Source organism: Gnatocerus cornutus, chromosome 10 (genome assembly GCF_029298725.1).
Source record: "Gnatocerus cornutus isolate USDA-ARS CGAHR chromosome 10, icGnaCorn1.1, whole genome shotgun sequence".
Classification (NCBI taxonomy): Eukaryota; Metazoa; Arthropoda; class Insecta; order Coleoptera; family Tenebrionidae; genus Gnatocerus; species Gnatocerus cornutus.
In genome coordinates this window covers 8,303,659-8,326,018 of record NC_142242.1, presented here as the reverse complement: position 1 = coordinate 8,326,018, position 22,360 = coordinate 8,303,659, and the positions used below count along the sequence as shown (strand labels likewise).

General features: G+C 33.9%; 1 protein-coding gene across 9 annotated transcripts in view; it reads left to right on the top strand.

The window, feature by feature from the left end:
- The window catches only part of LOC148167626 (potassium voltage-gated channel subfamily KQT member 1-like), a 74,943-nt gene that overhangs the window by 23,607 nt on the left and 28,976 nt on the right, over positions 1-22,360 (top strand). For all 9 annotated transcript variants that reach the window (XM_088047108.1, XM_088047110.1, XM_088047105.1 and 6 more), the window contains exons 3-6: positions 9,728-9,901; positions 19,718-19,852; positions 20,127-20,209; positions 20,479-20,654. In XM_088047108.1, coding sequence (XP_087903234.1) covers positions 9,728-9,901; positions 19,718-19,852; positions 20,127-20,209; positions 20,479-20,654 — 568 coding nt within the window. The remainder of the gene's footprint in view (positions 1-9,727; positions 9,902-19,717; positions 19,853-20,126; positions 20,210-20,478; positions 20,655-22,360) is intronic.

The following is a 22,360-nucleotide window of genomic DNA, read 5'->3' as shown; positions in this document are numbered from 1 at the left end:
TTCCTAAACTCGTAATGAAAATTTATTAGTTCACCAGCGAACGTATTTCATGTCGAACTTTTGCACTTAAATTGATATTTGTGTTTTTTTTAAATTTGTATTTATTTTGTAACTTCGACCCTCTCAATTTAGGTTCTAATTTCGATTTTAAGGCTATGTCCTACCCCGGCCGAAGTGCATAGGAAATAGCGCAAAACGCCATTACTTTTTACGGCCTCAAATTAAGAGTTGGAATTTTGTTTTTTTTTACGTGTAGATAACATTGAAATGTACACGGGAAACTTCTTGATTTTTAAAATGTTCTTATAAATTTATTTAAAAAAAATAAAAACTGAAAAAACGCCATGTCGTTTTACGGACACAGTTTTAGGAATTTTTGCTTGAACTACGACTCGATAGATAGATAGTTTTATTCTACATCCGGGAAACTCCTTGGTTTTTTCCCCACATGAATAGTTTCTTTAGAAAAAAATAAATTTTCATGTAAAAATGATTCCCAATTTTCAAAAAGTCGGCAACCAACACTTCAATGTTGCCATGATTTACAGCCCCTCACAACAGGGGGTCTCTAATCCTAATCACGGTTCGACGACTACAACTCGGCCGACCGGCGATTGACCATTGGGACCCCAACTTTATACCGAATTCTTACCAAGAATTGAAGATTGCATCTGAATATAATAACATTTTAACCCTCATGCAAGATTTCTAAAAATAAATTTTAATACATTTTGTCAACATTTTAATAATTAGATTAACGATTGCTAGTGATTTTCAATCGTTAATATAATTAAAAAGTCACTGTTCAGAACCTTTTTTTTCTCAGTTGAGTGTGGTATTTTGAGTTTAGATTTAGTGCAATCAAACTCATCTTTGTTGACAAAAAATTCGCTTTTGACTCTTGAAGTAGACTTCAATTAATAACTTGCATTACAACATTGCATTTAAACAGTTTATTCTATATATGACAACGGAGTAATTGCATTTCATACATTGATTGTTATGCATTTTATTGGATCTTTGACCATTTAGTCCTTATACATATCTCAAATTGTGCTACTGTAGCAACTCTCAATTTTTGAAATATTTAGTTATGTCAAGATATGTTATTTTTTAATTTTTCGTGCTTATAAAATGTATAGTTGTTTTGACGTCCACGTATAAAAAGTAAAAACAAATTAGTGTTAAAGTTTAATACACAGTAATACTTAGAATCCTTTTAGATCGATGGATGCCTTTCATAATTTTAAAACTCACGTTAATATAAGTGGCTGATGGCAAAAGTACAACTACACAAATTTTAATAGATATTTGTGTTTTAAGAGCGCAAAAATTCACATTGCCGATTGAAAGAGATTAAGATTAAAAACAACTTCTGCATCTAATTTTTAGATTATTAAGACCCAACCGCACACCACCTTCTATGTTACCATAGAAAAATATACTTATGGCATAAGCGATTTATCGAAAAAAAATCGTGATCGAGTGTTTTTTCAATTTTATAAAAAAAATTATAACTCTAGAACATATTCTTTACCTACCTGTAATATCTTGTGTCATCCGGAAGTACCCAAATATCCGTTTTTATATTTGGTGGAATTGATTTTATTAAATACCAGCGGATGTGTAGAAGCACAAGAAATGACAAGATGAACTAATATCTAAATCTTATTTATTTAAATTTATTATCAATTAAAACACTGCGTGACAAAGTTTTAGTAGCAAAAAAACTGTTATATTCTATAGGTAGCCCACCTTTTGATAAAACATATGCCAGTGGTGCAAGTCACCACCAAATTTTATTTTATTATTTTAAAAGTAAAATTTTATGACTTTGTAAGTATTAAACATTTTTGTTTCCAAAATAAAAGTCTTTACATTGTCAAATACAATCAATTTAAAATTACTGTAAAAAAATCGAATTTTGTAATAAAGAGTAAAAAAATTCGTATCAAAGTTGGCGGCTAAACAAGTTATGATTTGCATATAATTTTTTTTATTTTAGTTTTTTTATATGTATTTTAAATATTGATAACCATACATACATTAAAATCATAAGTAAAATAGAAAATGAATCTCTTTTCTATGTTTTTTTAACTACTTATGTTAAAAATTGACATAACAAAAAGAATGTGAAGGTTTTGAGGTAAGGATGTCCTTTGAGTATGTACTTTGTTTGGATTACATAACACATTCAAAATTAATTTGAATTTGTCGCACAGTCTAATTTTGAAAATAAAATTGTGATTGTACACATTTTTAACGAAACATTTTTCACTTGAAACATAAAGTTTATTAGATCATGCCATCATTTATTATTTCTCATTCATATATTATTATTATGCCATCATTATATTATTTTTCATTTCTTTTATTATTTTCGGGGGACGTTCGAAACAAACTCCAAGGCAATTGCTGAACTGTAGTAGAAAATATGCTAATTTTACAGACGATTTTAACCCTTATAGATGATTGGCATGTGTCAAATAGTTAGTATGTTGGGTTGCATATTTTTCAAAACACGAATTTTAGTTGAGGGGTAGAACAGCTTTAAAAATTATTTTCAGAGCGACTTTTCTGTTGCGTTCTTTCCTAGAATTTCAGTTTTCCGGTTTCATGAGTTTTTATTTGCGATTACGAAATCCTAGAGCCCCAGGAAGTAATTACCTGGAAGTCTGAGAAATCTAGAAGCTAAAGAAAAATCTAATTCGAGAATCTGAGAATCGGAGACAAAGATGGTTTGAACAAAGTATAAAAAAATCGGATATTAATCTTTGGAAATTACATAACGTGTTGTTTTATTTATAGTTTTAGATCGCTAGTTTCTGCATTTCAAACATTTTCATTTTTTTCTTAGATTCCCAGAAACTAATGAAAAATGATGCGAAAATTTCATTTCTAAACTTCTTTTCTGTTTGAAAACTTGAGCAGCTGTATTTATTTATTTGTTCTAAAAAAGACGTTGTGTCCAACATTTTGTTTGACTATTCTTCCTGTGATGTAGTAGCCAAAGGTTTATGAAATTTGTTTGTAAATGACAGTTGTTATATACATACCATAATTATGTGGCAGCAGTCATAAAATCATCATCAGCTGACGCCGAGATAAACTTGTGCTGGCTGAGCCATTATTTTGGAGCGAAAGGTGAAATTGGACAATAAGGTTGGAAGATAAATAATTTTGAACTTTTCGCTGATATGACGAAAATAGTCACTAGGTGTTACAGAAAATCTCATTTGCATCTCGTCTATCACAAATTGGAGTAGGTTGTCATTGAAATATCACACCTGCTGAAATAATTTCGTCGTAGCAATTTATATTTGAACAGAGCAATTTTTCTTGGAAATTTGCAACGAAATGTCTGTTAATGACGTTAATGAAGGACGAAATAAATATCTTGTAATTTACGTTCGCCCTAGCAATTAATAATAAAGCATAGCGCAGCTCTATTTTATGCGCAACGAGTTTAATTTGTGAGAAGTATGTATATAGGCTTTCAGATTCGATAAAATCTAAATATCTTTACCATATGCTGTTCCAAAGCACTTACCCGCTTTAACGAGATTGTGAAAGAGTCAAGGTTTTGCATAACGTGTGACAAACATAAAAGTCAAGTGTAAACTGATTTAAGCGAAGTGAAGTGAAGTGAAAATTGTTATAAAAACATGATTCCGAAATGAGCAAAATTGGTTTTAGTGGATTTAAACTCGATCTATTAAGTACACTTTTAAACCTGATAAATAGTGCTCCCATTAAACGCAGAGTACCTCTGTTTATCCGATTGAGACTCGGGAGCTTTATCCCGTTTCGAGGGAACAAAAATGTTTTTTGAATATAAATAACTTTCCCCACACAGCAAATAATAATATAGTATGATCATGTAGGATATAACATATACGAATATGGTTCTAAAATACGCAAAACATTTCTTACGAGCTGGATTTGTGAGTGTCTCATGTGATAGGCCATCTCCTACAAATCTTATGTTTATCCCAACAGACTCAAGTATGGTGAAGGAAGTAAATAAATTACGACTTCGATTTCGTAAATTTACTAGCACCCGGAATATTTTACATATTATTGGCTTTTAAGCTCTTCGACCGGAAAGTTTACCAACTTCAACTACTGCTTTACATTACGGAACAATCACTTTGGATATTAAACATATAGTACAGAAAGTAAGCGACTTTAGGACACATTGTAATATTAAACTTTATAGGATTTTCATTGCGTCATTCTAAATGAGGTGCTACCGCTCAGTATTTTAATGTAACATTAGGGGATGTAAACAAAAATACTTAATTTTATCGCCGGCGGTTTAGATGAAACATTTATTACGAGTTTTTCTAGAGTTAATGAGTTTTTTGTTGATAGTACCCAAAGGAACAAACCTACTTAAAGAAAGATTAAGAGAATCGCAGCTTCCAACGTGTAGAACTGTTAAAATAAAAAATATTACCTTCGTCCTTTTTATCATTCAGGATTTGGAATAGCCTAGGTAAACTCTCATTTCCTCTTCGCCACATTGGTGGTCACCAAAACGATTATATCGCTGGAAAGGAAATGATGAATGTTGAATGATTCAGAAATACACTCCACGAAAGCTACAATTAACTACATTTTTCTCTCGGAAAAGCTGAGTTCTTAAACATAAATTTTATGTGGAATGATAAATATGACATTTGTTAATAGTTGGAGTAACAAGATCGAAAAGTTTTCTTGTTATTCTGATGATTGAACTTTAGTGAATGAAAATAATTGAGGCGGATGTTACTGCTGCTAATTCTATTACTAAAACTCAGCGTTCAGGAAACTTAATAGGACAATAAAATATTAATACAACTTGTCATAATTAAACGAACTAAATCCGAACTCAAACGAAATTTATAGTTGGCTTCTACATAACGCAGCTGATTGTCGCTTTTGGTTCTACCAGTGGCGTAGCATTCAGTGGAGTTGTAACTTTTCTAACTTTCAATCATCAATAAAATAGTTTGGTGCGACATACGTTAATTTTCCATGAATAACTAGAGGGGAAACTTAATCAACACCCGTTACTTAAAGGGTTAAATATCTGTTTCTTTCTGCACTAATTTGTTAATATACCGAACGAGTAAAATCTGATTTTGGCACCATGACAAATGTAATTAATCCATTCGCGGTTTTAATTGAAACAAATGCGAGAATCATAATCAAATACTTGACTGGAAGTTGGGAAAAAACGAACCTTTTTTCCTCCGGATACAAAGTGGAATGCAAAGATTTATGAATTTAGTTTCGCTGATTCTGGTTGTGACAGTGGTTAAAAGATTGTTCATTACAATTTCGCAATTTCATTTTGCGGTTCGTTCCATTACATATGTTTGTTTGATTATTTTATGTACCGACAATCTAATAAAATTGGAAGCGGACACCTCGTAAAATCGAGCTTAGAGTATCTTGCAGTTCCGAACAATGTCATTGCAGCTATATTTTATATCGATTGATTCCTCTGTTTTCATCTTGTCAACATAAAGTTTAGAAAATTTACGAGACACTTTCAGGAAAAAATATTGCTTGCTTCGTGCAAATAGATCCGTGATTTTTGCTTATTAATTTTAATTTCATTGAAAGTTATGTAATAGATATTTACATAACAAGTGCGGAAAGTGGCCAATTTCGCACGAGTGTAAAAGTAGATGCACGAGGCGCCTTCAATCATCGGGAAGAAACCATAAGTCTTGATAATACATAGTTCATTTCTTATCTATTCTAAATGTCATTTTTCTACGACCTCATATAAAAGGGCCAATTCTACGTAGTTAGATGGTTGATGTTTTCGTACATCCATTTACGAAAGTAGAAGTCACTAGTGTGATATGAATATATCCGCACAGACCTGTCAAAACTGATTTATCAAAAACGACCTAACCAACTCATTTTTACCATTATGCATGTTGTTTTACAGTGAATCGTCTAGATATTTGAGACAAAAATTCAGGAGTTACATTTGTATTTTGAAAATAACTGTCAATTTTGACAGGTCTGTGCGGATATATTCATATCACACTAGTGACTTTTACTTTCGGAAATGTTAACCGTGTGGAAAATGTCACTTTCATATGGGGTCGTAGGAAAAATTAATAACAAGCGCGTTAATTAAAATTACCGTGTCAACTTCTCCTTTTTGGCCACTTTAATTCTCGGAATTTTGGTGAACTGGTTTCGATTTTGCAGTTCAGTGAGTTGCTTTCGGTGAATTTTCCTAAAATCGTATTGTGTGATAAATGCTCGTTTTTGGTTTGAAAATGTTCCGAGTACTCGCGTAGTTTAAAGAAATTCTTATTGATAGAATTATAATGGTTCAGAATGTGCAGTAAACCGTATTCGTTATTATTTAATAGCACAAAGTGTTTTTAAATGTTTCTAAGCAACAAGGGTGGCTTCGAAATTCCTGTCGTACACTATTTTGCCGCTTTGTTTTCATAGTGAATATAACTATCTTGAAAATTACTTATACTGTTACTTACTTTAATGACTTTTTTTTAATTATGGTTTTGTGTCCAAGTTTTTGATTTTCAGGTTGTAAACCACAACTAGAACAGTTTATTTCTCAAAACTTACTTTGCTTCATGTTTGAGGTTAACAGCAAATGTCAGTTGACAAATCGAAACCCACATTTGTAATGAGCGGCACATTTCTTTGACATCTCGTAGCCACCCTTGTTATTAAAGAACGTGTTTTATAATGGCCAATTTGGTGCACAAGTTCCCGGTGTACAAAACGAGCCGTAGGCGCACCAATGCCATTATAAAACAAGTCCTTTATACAATTTTTTCAAATGTGCACCCTTTTTATAATAAAAAATTATATTTTCCAATTTTAAGAGTTTTGATGTTACACGGTTGGTAATGGTTTTGTAACCACGACTTACCACTTGATTTTCAAATTCAATTTAAAATTTGACATGGAGTGCGGGCACTACCGCCTGTAAAGTATGCAACCTTCCACTGTGGAGGATCAACAAACCGTGCCGGTCTATTTAAATACCATTGAAAGCGTTGTTTAGATGCAGTATTTAATTATTTTTGACCGTGTTTTTACTATGGTTGGGTTGAAACCTTTTAATATGTATTATCTATACTGCCATTGAGTAGTATTTGTTTAGTTTAGGACACTTTTAGCTTAATTAGTGGTCCAAAAACGCCAACGAATAACGAACGACTTTCCAAATTTGATATTTTAAAAATCGCAAAAAAATGTTACAGGCGTTTGTCGCTTGACGATAAAAATTAAAATAAAATCGAAATATCTGCAGATTAGACGAAAAAATAATACAGTGCTTTGTACTTTAAATGAATAAGCTTTTATGTTACTTAATTTTAGAAGAAAGAATTTGAAAATGATAGATTGTCTACGAGTTTTTAAATAAAGTGAACTTTTCCTTTGTGTTGGACATCGTCCTTCGATTTTTAAGAAAAGTTGCTCAGAATACATTTCTTACAAAATTTCAACTTAAAAATCTTATTTCGTTTTTTTTTTAATATTTTTTTAATTTGATTGTTAATTACACTGTGTAACAAAAACTTAGAAAAGTCATATTTGTCTGATTTTTTTGTTAATTAGCTTTCTTTTAAAGAATATAAATATTATTTGTGAGTTGTCCCCAAGAAAAATTATAAATTCATTTGTTTCTCGCTTTGGAAAATTAACAATTATATTCATAAAATAATACAAAAGCGTTAAAAATACAATAAACTATAAAAAAATGCGGTTTTACGTTAAAAATTCAAAATATAATTTTTGTTCTTTTTCTTTTTGCTAGCAAAATGAAAAATAACAGCAACCCAAAATAGCAGTTACTGAAATGATCTTGAAGTTCTAAAGACACTGGTATTTGTAAATGTTATTGTCTTCAAAGACTCACGAATACTATGTCTTTAGACTCGAGGGTCAATTTTTACAAAAAAAAAAGAACCTTTGACATAGTCAATTTGGAGATTTTAATGCCGAAATAGACTTTATACGATTCCCAAAATTTCGCCGCAAAAATTATTTTGAGTTTTTCTTATTTAATTGTTATATAACACTCCCCTATGTAGATAAATAGATCCGCAAATAATTCACATCTTTTGTGGAAACTTTTTAATTCGCAATGAGGCAAACAGCGAAAACAAAAATTTTTGAAAATATTTTTTTTTCTTAATATAACATTTCGTCAAAACCAATGATAACATGTTAAAAAGTTCGTCAGTCTCTAACGATAAATATGAAAAAAAAAACATAATAATTTTTGTTGTTACATAGTGTTATTGATAATTAAATATTATTATTTTGTTCATTCCTGCTACATAAATGATTTCGTTTATTTTTTAGTTCGCATAAAATTATACTTAATGAAATCTGAAAAATTTAAAGATTTTGGTTGCCAATTCTTATTATACAATAAAAATGTATTACTGCTTAAAAGAAGTTATGTATGTAATAAAATAAAAATTGGAAATTTTTCGTTTAAAAACTCCTCATTTGGTTTAAATTAATTTAAAACACGATTATAAACAACTTCTCTTAGAATAATACCTAATTTTTAGAAATATTCTTAACGCGAAGTAAATTACAAGAAAATAGCTTTATTCAAAAAATCCTAATAGATTGAATTTGTCATATCTGCTGTATTTAGTATCCATGGATTTTGCAAAGTTGCAAGTTGCATAAAAATATCCCTAAAAAGAACTTTACGATTTTATCGAAATTTAACTTAATATGCCAAAAATTAACACAGATACCAGCTTGTATTCTGGCTGAAATTTAACATTTACATTAAGGCATTACATTTTAAGAAGTTGCAACCCAACTACAATACAAAAAATAATTAAATATCGCATGTAAAGTTGTTGAAAAAGCGTTGGCTTTCAATGGTATTTAAATAGACCGGCATGGTTTGTTGATCCTCCAGAGTGGGAGGTTGCATACTTTACATGCGGTAGTGCCCGCACTCCATATTGTTGGTCGCAAAGGACAGTTAAATTATTTTGATACATTTGTTTATCACACAGCAATTTATTAAACACGAATCGTAAAATCCGTAATTGACCAAGAACTTGACAGGAAACAGGTGACAGCCAGACTAATTAGTTCTGCCAACTCTTTAAAAACAAAATTTTCTACATTAAGTCTCTTATATGTACACTAGAGCTCATTACTATCGGTCCACTTATTAAAAAGTATAGTTGGCAACAACCCCTAGAAATTTTATCGGAAACAGTTGGCAGAAGAAGCGTTTGACCTTGAAGCAATTGAGACAAGCGTAGAAGCTAATCGTCCTACGCAAGTTTGCCAAAACTTGTTAAATCCTTATTTAAATCTCTCTTTTGGAACTAAACTTTGATTAATTTTTAACTAATGTGAGATGTTGATACACCAAACTTTGGCAACGTGTTAACCTCAAAAATCGTTATTCAATTTTCCCCTAGTTTTCTCCCTAAAGAATGAAAATCCGGATTTACACCCAAGAATTTTAGAAAATTAACACAGGGGAGTGGACTGACAGCAATGAGCTGGACTTTAGATACCTATAAACGACTCCAAATTGAATACTCTAATGGACTTATTAAAGCGGCAAATTTGAAAAATACTTGTCACAAGCATCTGCTGTTTTGAAATTGTTTCCCGATTAGATTCTGATTTATGTGTAAATGAGCACTAGGGCGCTAATTATTTCTTTGAGTACCTGTGTAATTTGTTTTAGTTTGACGCTCCGACAAAAGCGCGGTCGTCTTACACAACCCCGGATGAGTCTCCTTGGTAGACCGCTCAACTACAGAGCTTCACGACGGGATGCTCGCTATCGTCGTATTCAGAGCAGAGTCTATAACTTCCTGGAAAGGCCTAGGGGGGTTGCTATCTTCTACCATATAATAGTGTAAGTAACACGTCTAATCCAATTTTCTCCACTTAGTACTGAATTTGGGGACACTTGTGGCACTGTAGTTTATGTTATTTTTAATCAAAGAAAAAAAAAAGTCTTCTGTATTATGTAACGACGTTTCAAGAATTTTCTACCAATAAACTTTTATTGTGTTTCTTAAATTTCATCTTTCCGCGCAGTTAAAATATGCCATCGACTTGTGGAAATGACAATTTAGCCTACAAGTCATTTAAATCCACGAAATTCGTGGAATTTCATATTATTTTAAATTCATTATTTTTCACCACACAGGGCGAGGATTATGAAAGTGCAAATTGATTTTCTCCAATACTGCATATTTGTGCAAATCGCTTGATTGAGGTTCACGTTCTTCAAATACCACCTAAGCTTTTTCTAACTCAAACTTCTGTTTCTGACGTACCGGTAATTAATAACTACTGTATTGATCCTGGTATTTTTAGATTTTTATAAAATAATCTTAGGAACGAACATTGTTCTGATAATAAAATAGTTTGCACATAAAAATTTTAATACCGGCGCATCCACCATTTTTACGCTTCCAATTCTGTTTCCTTGGCGGAAATGAAACTTTTTAAAAATACTTGTTGTTATTAAAGTGATCCATAAAGAAGTTGAAACTGAATTTTAGATGTGAATATGACACCAATTCTGCAAAAAATCACCTCAATATTGTATACACACAGCCAACAATGTTGGTTCAAACATTTGCATGGACTATCACTATCTATGTAGATTTTTCAATTCAGCGAATGTCGATAATGCTTACAGGGAATACTTGACGGCGAAACAAGCTTTCAAGAATAAGAATGTAACTTTACGTTATAAGTAAACACGAAAATACTGACTATCGATATTAAATATTTTCGTACATTTTATACGTTAAGTAACAGTGGACTTACTTGGGAATGAAGAGCGAAAATTGTCTTGTTTTTATCAAGTTTTTAGTTAAAAGTTGCTAGTTATACATATACGGCAATTAAAAAATATTAAACTTGTACCAATATACCGAGTGTTTTTTTCCCCGAGGAGACCCTTTAGAGTCGCACGCTGAGGTGTATTGACCCATTGTGTGCAATCCTCGTTTACGGGGCGCCTATAAGAGCCCTGTTGTCTTTGCAAACGCCAGGATGCTCTTTATAGGTGCTTCCCGAATCTCATATGGTTCCAAAATATGAAAATCCATATGTTCCTTCCTCAGTTCAGAAAAATTTGGACAGAAGCATAATATGTGTAGTGGAGTTTCCGTGTCCTCCATACACGCTCTACACATGTCGTCAGTCTTGAGACCGATTGTGTGCATGTGTTTGTTAAGGGGACAGTGTCCTGTAAACAGTCCCACTAATATTCTGAGGTCTTTCCATCAATAAATAGCCCATACTGTCGCAGTTCAAGCTTTTGCCATTCTTCCCTGTGGAGTGATTCAATACACTCCTTCAGCAGGTTTTTCTGGAGGGTTTTCGGAATTGGAAGCCTCTTTTGGCTAATCGGTTAGCCCTTTCATTCCCTTCGACCCCTGTGTGTCCTGGTATCCAGCAAAGCACAATTTGTTTGTTGCGCCTTGCCAGATTTTGCAGTGCTGTATGACATTCACTGACAAGTCTTGACGTATGTCTGCATGACTGCAGAGCTTTCAAAACTTCTTGGCTGTCAGTAAAGAAGCAGATGTGCTTATTAACAATAGCTCTCTGAGTACATTCTGTAACACACTGTATTACAGCAAAGGTTTCTGTTTGAAACACACTGGTATATCTACCCAGTGATGTTGAGACACCGAAATCCGTGCCCTAAATAACAGCTCCAGAGCCCTCTTGTGAGACTGAGCCATCTGCATAACAGATGGTCCAGCCCCCTTGAGTTATGGCTCTTGCTCTTTCACTCCATTCTTCTCTTGAAGGTATTATCACTTTATATGAATGATTGATCACAATACTGGGAGCTATGCAATCTTCCCTCATCTTGAAGATGGGGTTGATGTCTGTCACAAGTTGGGCGATAGCCCAATGTCCTGTGCCCATTGTTGTATTTTTCCACTGCCTTGTACCCCTTAACCTAAGGAATCCCGCCGCAGCAGACTCCTTAACTTTGAGGTGAAGGGGAGTAAGCCCCGTCAGTATTTCCATGGCCGATGTGGGAGTGGATTTCATCGCTCCTGTTATAGTAAGAAGCATGTACATACCAAGATATCAAAAAAACGAAAAGAGATACCAACACAAAGATAACGTGCTGCAGAAGTAAAGAAGAAAATTACTTGGAGAAGAGACAGAAATATTAAAACGATGGGCTCAATATTTCAATGACCTACTAAGCGAAGACAAACAAGAACAAATGAAAAAATCATGGCGGATATAAACAAGGAAAAAGAAAGCACTGGAGAAACAACAGAGCAAGAAGACGTCGAAGAAACAACAGAGCAAGAAATAAGACAAGCAATGAAAGAACTGAAAACACATAAAAGTCCGGGCGAAAATGGGATACCTGCAGAAATGTTAAAAAGAGGAGGAGAATGTGTGCTACAAAAAATTCAGCAGCTCATACTTAGAATATGGAAGGAGGAAGAAATACCAAAACTATGGAACAATGCTATTATATGCTCAGTGCGAAAATTACAGAGGTATTGCGCTGGTAGACGTAACATACAAAATAGTGACAAAAATCATCAGAAGCAGACTGAGAAGATATGAAGCACAAATAATAGGAGAATACCAGGGAGACTTTAGAGCAGGAAGATCAACAACCGACCAAATATCTACACTGAAGACCATCCAGAGTAATAGCTACGAACAAAACCTGAGTTGGCACATGCTCTTCATCGACTTCAAGCAAGCATATGATTCGATCATCCGCGAAAAATTATATAAAGCGCTAGAAAACTAGGAATCCCAAAAAATCGACTCGTGAAAATGACACTAAAGAATACAGAAAGCAAAGTAATGATAGAAGGAAGATTTTCAGAAGAATTCACAATAAAAAAAGGAGTAAGACAAGGTGACCCATTGTCATTAGACCTCTTTAACCTCGTGTTGGAAGCGATCGTACGAGAATGTAAAATACAGACAACGGGATTAATTTATGATCACAAACAACAATGTATAGCATACGCCAATGACTTGGTCATTCTTACAAGAGCAAGGAAAGAACTGGAAAACAGCTTCAAGAAATTCGAACAAGAAGCAGCAAAGTTTGGACTAAGGATGAATGAACAGAAGACGAAATATATGGAGATGAGAACAAGCACTACAGAGACCGAGAAGTACATCGAACTAAAAACGGAGAAGAAAGAATATAAAATTGAAAAAGTCAAGGAATTTGTGTACCTTGGAGCAAAATTAACAAGTAAAGCAGAAGAAAGAAATTGAAAACAGGATACTGAAGGGAAGTAGAGCAGCAGGTTCACTAACATCCCTGCTGCAGGCAAAAAACGTATCGCAGGCAACAAAGATTCGAATATACGAAACAATGATAAGGCCGGTCGTTCTATACGGATGTGAAACTTGGACACTCAATAAGGGAGACGAAGAAAAGCTTGAAATTTGGGAGAGGAAAATGCTACGGAAGATATTCGGGGGAGTTAAGACACAGGACGGGGAAGGGAAGAGAAAAACTAACCGAAACGTCATGGCCAGAAAATAAGAGCGCAGAGAACAAGCTGTTTAGGGCATATCGTACGGATGCCCAAAATGTCTGGAAGAAGGAACTGGCGGGAAAAGAAGAAGAGGTCGCCCGAGAAAAAGATGGCTGGACGAGGCAAAGAGAGACTTGGAATGTGCGGGAGTCATCATGAGGAATTGGAAAGAAGTGGCGATGAATCGAGAGAAATGGAAACAGATCATCAAGAAGATCGAAGCCAGGGGCCTACAAGGCCTGTAGAGCTGTCATATATATATATGTTATAGTAAAGCACGCTAATCTTTGAGCTTTAGCCAAAAGAGTTTTGGCCCAAAGCCTTTTCGTCGCGCCCCACCAGACGATGGATCCATATACTATCATTGGTCTTACCTGTTTTTCCCACAGTCCTCCTGCACGCCCACAGGGCTACTGTAGCTTTTCCAATTTTGTTTTGCACTTGAGTTCTCCATGTGAGTTTAGAATCTAGGTGGATGCCTAAATACTTGCCCACTGTTTGAACTTCTAGTGTCTTGGCATAGAGTGTTGGGGCCGTATATTGACCCTTTCTTCTCATGGTAAAAATTACATGACTGGTTTTGTCAGGGTTTACAGATAGTCCTTGTCCTGTGCACCATTTCTCGACCAGCCTTAGAGCCCCTTGTGTGAGTTCTTTAGCCAAGTTAAGAAACTTGCCCTGAACAAGGATTACGATGTCATCAGCATAACCTTGCATGTGAAGTTTATGTATTAAGTCGTCCACTACCAAGTTCCACAGAAGTGAAGATAAAACTCCTCCCTGTGGACATCCTTGTGTGGCGGTGACCTTAACCCAACACTTACCAAGATTTGTGTTGATTGATCTGTTTGTCAACATGGCTAGGACCCATTTTATTAATGTTTGATTTCCCCCATGATTCCTTAGAGCTAATTCCATAGAGTCATAGGTTGCATTGTCAAATGCCCCCTCAATGTCTAGGAAGGTTCCAAGAGTGTAATATCCTCCAGTTAGCCCTGATTCAATCTTCATTACGATTTGATGCAGAGCCGATTCTGTGGATTTGTCCATTTGATAGGCATGCTGGTTTGGATGTAGTGGCATATTGCACAGCAACTCCTCCCTAACATGTTTGTCTATCAGTCTTTCCATGGTTTTTAGTAAAAACGAGGAAAGGCTGATCGGTCTGTAGCTTTCAGCCTCGGCATATGTTGCACGCCCTGGCTTGGGTATAAAGATAACCCTGACTTCCCTCCAGCTACGTGGTATGTAGCCGAGTGCAAGACAGGCTCTGAATAAGTGCAGCAGTGGTGTGGTGAGCAGATCTAGTCCCTTTTGTAAAAGAGCTGGAAATATCTCCCTCCATACCTGCCGACTTGTAAGGCGTAAAAATTTATGGCCCATTTTATTCTTTCGTGGGTGATGATTTTGAAGCAAATCTCCACACCAAGAGGTGGTGCATTTTCCAATGTTGATACTTCCTTCCTCTTTGGATTCCAAGGAGTTTGGAAAGTGAGTTTGTAGTAGGAGCCTCAGAGTATCCTCCTCGGAGACCGTGTAGTCCCCTGTTTGAGTTCTCAGACACCCCAGACTGACGGACTTGTCTTTTGAGAGAACCTTCTGAAGTCTTGCTGCTTGCGCAAAGTTGTTAATCCGCTCACAGTAGTCTCTCCAGCTGTCCCTTTTCCTGCGGTTTACCTCAGATTTGAAGTCCCTTTGTACCTTCTTGCTCTATTCCAGAGTTTCCTTGCGCTTTTCCTTAGCTTACTAAGCTTTTCGGTCCACCAAGGGGCACTGTCGGTCTTACGAGATCTGCGAACAGAGCAGTTCTCTTTGTAGGACTCCACAATAGCCTCGCTTAGTACCTTGGACAGCATCTCCGCTTCGTCGTTGCGACGGATTTTACAAGAGAGTCCTGAGACCCTGAGAGCTAGAGCCTCCTTTGTCGCCCTCGGGTCCCTGTACCCTTCTGTCTTCTTCAAATCTCTTTGGATGTCAAACCGGTGGTCCGATAGACTTAGCTCCTCCGATACGTGCCAGTTTCTTATCTCATGCACCAAGTTTATTGAGCAAAGAGTAATATCAATTACCTCACTCCTCGTCTTTGTGACAAAGGTTGGTTAGTTGCCCTGGTTTAGAATATCTAAGCCAGTTGTGGCAAGATACTGCAACATGGCGTCTCCTCTGGGGTTGATGTCCGAGCTCCCCCACACTATGTGGTGCGAGTTGGCATCACATCCGACCACGAGAGGCAGGTTGCTTTTCTTGCAGAATTCAATTACCTCCATCAGCTCTCTGGATAGTGGTAAAGTAGGTGAATCATATGGTAAGTAGGCTGAGCACACTACAAATGGTCTCTGCCTACCCTCTCTCATGACTGTCACCCGGACCGCTACCACATCTCGCGAACACAGATTGCTCAGAAGAAGTGCCTGTATTCTCGATGATATGAATAGACAAGCCCTTGGTTTGCAATCACTAGGACCTGTAAGCACAGTACCGGGTGTTCCACGAATTGCTGAACATAACATATATCGTCGTCTAAGTGGCAACTTACGCAATCTCAATTTTTGCAACTTTACAGGACAATAAAAAAACTGTTTTTTTTTTAAATTAAATACATTTTTGGAATAGTAATCCTCTACATTTGTTTTTTATTGTGTTTCAAACGATTATTAAAAGTTTCAGTAAAATAAAACAATTTTCTGAAGAAATGCTTGTGATAGAGGGTGTTGCCTTAATTTTTGACTGAGATAGAGTACGTTGCAGTTTACGTTTTCAATACTATACAAACAACAAACAACTTTTTTGTGTTAAATGACAAATCTCATCCTTTTAACCATTTCAGTTGTGAATACAGTTGCGAGCATGGAATTTCGGGTATTGCTGAAATTTATGAACGGATCACCGTCAACATCGACAACCTTCTGGCATCGATGGAGAGCATAACATAAATAGACAACTTATTCCAAATTATTTTAAACATCAGCCATAATCCCAATAAAGCTTAAAGTACATCCAATTCTATGTGACAGAAAAAGCTATAAGCGTTAATTAGTTGGCCATTTTTTTCACTGTGTCTTCTGTAGATCCTGATTAAATTAAAATGAGTGAAAAAGAACGTATTAGTTCAGTTGGAACATAATATAAAAAGCCATCGCTAACTTCCATTTTTGTGGATGTTCAATTAGGCAATTAGATTAGGTATAATTTTACAAACTCGCCGTATGTTAAAAATTATGACATTTACCATGCTATGTTGATATTGTTGAATAATAAAAAACGTAGACACTTTTTTCATGCGTGTTCAAACCCTTGCGCTGACCTTTTTTTTGAATTAATTACATTGCTTTAAAAAATTGTTTTTTTTTAATATTATTTAATGATCTGTAGATTTATTACTTTAAAATAGAAATCTTATGGTTATTGATGCTATGAGGGGATTATTTTAAATCGAATTAATAATTTTTTATAAGAGGTATTGTTACCTTACGATATTTGCTTAATATGAAGGAACATAGGACGATCTATGTTGGAAGCACCATCAAACATTTTTCTTCTCGCTTAAGGCGAGTGCCAAGACATTTTTCTTATGGAGAATCCCATATAAAGTATCGTCTAAATATTTCGCTTATTTTTTGATGTATCAGTTTCGTTTTTATTCTCAACTGCTCGTATTCACATTTTCTTCTAAAACTAAATATCAAACATTGGAAAAAACATTTAATTTAAAAGTTAAATGACTTGAAAATTCGATAATTTAGGGGTAGTTTTACGAATAGAAGTTTATGTCCGATTTTTGTGAATTTTTAAACTTAGAATTAGTGAAGAATACTTTCAAAATCACTTTCCCGCTAAATTTAAATCGATATCATTAAAATTGGTCTAGTTATGAGAGAGATAAACTAAAAAATTTTCAATCGAAGCTCTGAACTTTGCAGATAATTTACGACTAGGCTGATTTATAAGCGTACCCTCATTTGCGGTTTCTTGACCAGCTTTGGAAGTTGATTAAGTTTTATTTTGATCACATGTTGCTGGAATAAATTGACTCTAGGAAACAAAGATTGTCTATTCCGATCCGCCGTCATTGAGTTTGTATTACCTATGTATTAGTTAATTGTCAATATTGTAAATAAGTACCTATTATGTAAATACCACTTTTCTTATAAATACTTACTAACATGTACATATACACATTATTATACTATGTATTTTGTATCTTCATACCAAATTCGTACATATCTATTTGAAAATAAATAAAATTAAACATAAAACAGATTTTTTTTATTTTTTTTAGAAAATTTCTGTTTGGCATTCTAATATTAAATAATATTTTAATCTATTTATTATTTGACTAGTTAAATTATTTTTTGCACAACGTACTAATGTAGTTTATTTAAAATAAAATTTTTTGATTCATATTATTTTACCCATGAAAAAGTATTTCTACCAGACAGAGGCAAAATAAGCATTTATCATTTTACAATCACTTTACGATAGCACAGTAAGGGGTGTTGTAAACAGAGGTACCGATTGACACCCTTCCCGATGTGACAGCTCAGCTCGAATTCTGACCAGCGACGAGTCTTGGCACACTTTTAACTCAATCCGACATACACTTTTATTCTACCTTATTTTGAATTGAGAATGAAATAGCGTATGTTGCCTTACGTATTGAGATAGCGGATGTTGTCAAATTTTCGCGTAGAGCATAAAATGTAGCGAAATTCAAAAAACAGACTCCATCACGACATTTCCCACGAAGAAACAATTCAAAAACAAGCAAAAACGAAAAATCGTCAAAATTGAGATAGAGGCAGTTGCCACTTAGACGACGATATGCTGAAATAACATGGGAAATTAATTTAAAAAGGTGAAGTTTTAAAGTTTTCTTTAAGTTGGGATCATACACATACAGGGTGAACCCGTATAAATAAGTGCAAAGATTTTAACCCCAATATCAGGCAAATACAGTTTGACATAATGGCCAAATTTCGCGTTCCGAAACATCGCCGTTTTTAAGAAAAAAAATGTTTAAAGTTTTCTGCAGAAACTGAAGTGTTGGACTGGGTTAGTTTCAATGTCAAAAGTCATTCCAGGCCATCAAAAAGATATGAATAAAAACGCTAATAAACGAGTGGCAAAAATGTCTTTATCGGATTTGGATTATCTTAGTTAGATTTTTTTATTCTTTGCAAGTGGTTTTTTTAAAAATGTTGTGATGAACCTAAATTTATCAAAAGTGTTTGTTTTACGGTTGAAACTAAATTTACGCGTGATGACATTCTGGATTATCGAACGGAGGGCATTTGGTCGTTCTAATTAAAATTAAAGTTTGGTCCACAAAGCGTGTCGAAAAAAATCACGAATAATTTTTTTGCCTTTTGTCCTGTCTTTAAAACCAGTAATTATTAAGTGAAAGTTAAACAAATCCGATAAAAGCGAGCGTAAACGTCTTTTGTTCGAACGGTTTTTGCAGTATTTGGGAATCAGTTGTTGAATTCAGTGCAATAAACACATAAGATTTTTTTTGCAGAATTATTATCTACAGCGGCCTCTGATATTATTTCTTGTAGTTATTTAAAATCTTTGCGGGTTCACTTGTTTCCACATAGTAACTTTATGATCAAGTTTACTTTTAATATTTACTTTTTTACCCATTACTTTAAATACTGAGATTTGTTTGGACGCAAAAGTGGGATAACACAGTAAAAACTTTTGAATTTCGAGCGGAAAGTTTAAAATTTCTCTTAAAATCAGCTAAAGCTCACTCGCCCCTCAAACAAATTTTATTTGGAGTTTCAGGAAATTCAGCAATTTGTGGAATGTCCGGTACATACATATTGAATACAATGAAATGATTTTCTATAAATTGCATTGTTTGAAACTTGTTAATTATAAAGTTCGCTTTAACTATTAATTGCTTTTCAATATTAATGGACTCTAGCCATTTTGCACTACAAACCCCATTTTTACGTTCTTGAAAATGGCTCCAGCTAATGAAAATTTACTATTTTCGAAGTGGATTAAAACTGATATGTAGGCTTTGTTGTCAATATCAGAAATGAGATGGAAATCAACGTTTAATATACACTGCACCGCAAATTTTAATTACTCATTTTAAAAATCAATGACTGTACTGATCTACTCTAGGAATAATTTGGTGAAACTGTTTTCTGTTGCAGGTTTTTGATGGTTTTTACATGTTTAACTCTCAGTGTTTTTTCAACGATTGAAACATACGAAGATATGACCGTGCAAATATTAACCTACATGGAGTCGTTTGTAGTTTTCTGGTTCGGCATTGAGTTTAGCTTAAGGTATGCACAGCAATAACAGAAACTTCTGAAAGATTTATAGTTGTTAAAGTTCGAGACACTAATTTAGTCAGTGAATCGTTCTATTTTGAAGACAAGGCGCCCGACTTTTCGTCTTCGACAATAGGATATTGTCTTTTAAATTAACATTTCGAATTTTTGCATAATTATAATTCTTACAAATCTAAACCTCGCGTCGCAAACAAACACTAAATAGAGCTATAAATCTGTACCAAACTGTTACGATCCAATAAATTTTTGCTTTCGTAAACTTTAGGCTTTGGTCCTCGGGATGCCGGTCCCGATATCAAGGGTACATTGGCCGCCTTAAATTTCTAAGACGTCCATTCTGTATTATAGGTAAGTCAATTTTTAATACTTGGTTAAATATAAAAACGTCCAGTGAAAAAGTCCATAAACAGACTATTAAATATACAGATCTGTTTCGCAGTAAAGTTGCACTTCGAAAGCGACAATGCTGGTCCTGCTGCAAATAAATATACATTGACCATTGATTTTATATAACTGCGAATTTTATCTGGTCTGATAACCGGTTTTTAGAAATTTATGAAAGATATTTCCGAAGGGAATATGTAACAAAAATAAGGCCATTTTTTTTATTATTTCAGATGTTATAACCATTGTGGCTTCCATCGTTGTATTGGTCATGCGATCACGAGGACAAGTTTTAGCCACTAGTGCCCTTCGAGGTTTACGTTTTTTTCAAATTTTACGCATGGTACGAATGGATAGACGTGGCGGAACATGGAAATTATTAGGATCTGTAGTTTATGCGCATAGACAAGTAAGTGGATAACGATGTAGTAAAACTGAAACAATTTATAAAAAGCTCAGCAAATCGTCTGCTTTTATTAAAGTCTGTTTTTTATTGCCTCACCCAGGGTCGGCTTCAGTTCTATGATATATGATCAAATGATCATGATCAAATTTGTCATTTAAAGGCCACCGATAGTTTATACAGTATGTCCCCGGATTGAGTTCACAAGAGGAAAAAAAAACGTTATTTTTCATTTTTCAAAAAAATGACAAAGGAATATAATTTTTTGTTTAATTTAAAATAAATAAATCTTTAATTAAAACTTTAATATTATGAATCTGTGTTCTTAAAATCAAAAAAAAACAAAGAATAACGAAAAACTTTTTTATTTTTATTTTTATTTATAATTTATAGTTGAAGATAGGGCGTTTCAATGTAAAAGTTCGTACAAAATTGCACGAAAACGAAAAGATTTATTTAGATGCGGTTTTTTGTGTTTGAAAGAGCACAAAAAGTTGTAGTGACGTTACCCTATGAGATTTATATTTTGGTTTTATAAATATTTTTTTTAGATTTTAGAAAGTTATATTTTTCTTTATTAAAATTTGACTTAGTAACAACGCTACACATTTTCAAAACGAACCGATTGGCGCAAGAAAAAAGTTTTAAATATTTCATTGGTCACAAGGGATCAAAAAAACAGTGTTTTGTGGCACTGTGAACGAGAAAAAGACTGACGGCTAGTAATTTTGGTAGAATTTGTAAACTGCGACTAAGTACAAGTAGAGCGAAGGGGGCAGCAGGAATAATAGTAATCAAATTTTCGCGTAACAAATACACGTTTTATGGCATTGAAAACGAACTTAAAGCTGTGGCTTGCGCGTATAAGTTATTAGAAGAAAAGGAGAAAGGATGTTGTCCAGAACAACTAAAAATTATGAACCTGGACATTCACTGCGGAGATTCACCCCCACATGAACCAAAATTTCTCCCGAGTGGATGCAGGAAACAATTGTTGCAAAAAAATAAAATTTTGTTTGATCACTGGAGCAAACACGATTTCACTAAACAAAAACCATCAATATTTTTATCAAGTCCAAAGACAATTACTAGTTACGAGAAGAAGATACTGTTTTTTCATAGTTTGGACTCTAAAGGGGTGTTTATATGATATTATTTTCAAGGATGAAGAATTTTGTGATGTTAATCAAACTAAAAGACTTTTATATGTCATGTATGTTACCCGAAATGGTAAAGATATGCCTTTAGTGGGCTTTTCACATATTTTTTGTTTTTTCTTTTTGTTTTTTTGTTTGAGTAAACATTTCATGTTTTTTTCTGTACATTTTTATTTTTTTCTTTGTATTTTGTTTTTGTTTTTGGAATTTTTTTTTGGTTTTGTAGTTTTTTATTTTTTTTTTGTTTTTTTGTTTTTTCTTCATTATATTATTTGTTTTTATAAGTTTTATTACTATTTCAAATTCCCTTTGATCACACCTGAAACTAATTTTGCTTATTATGTCAGCAAAACTTATTTATAAAAAAACATTTGTTTTAAAAAATGTGTCCTTTTTTTGTTTGTGAAATATTTGTGCAAAGAACTTTCAAATTAGTGCTGCATTTCTTCTCCGTTCATTTCTTCTCCGTTAGATTAATAGTTTATTTACTATTTCCCAAACTTATATATCCCAAACTTTACCTACCCAGAAGTGAGACGAGTGAGACCGATGCAT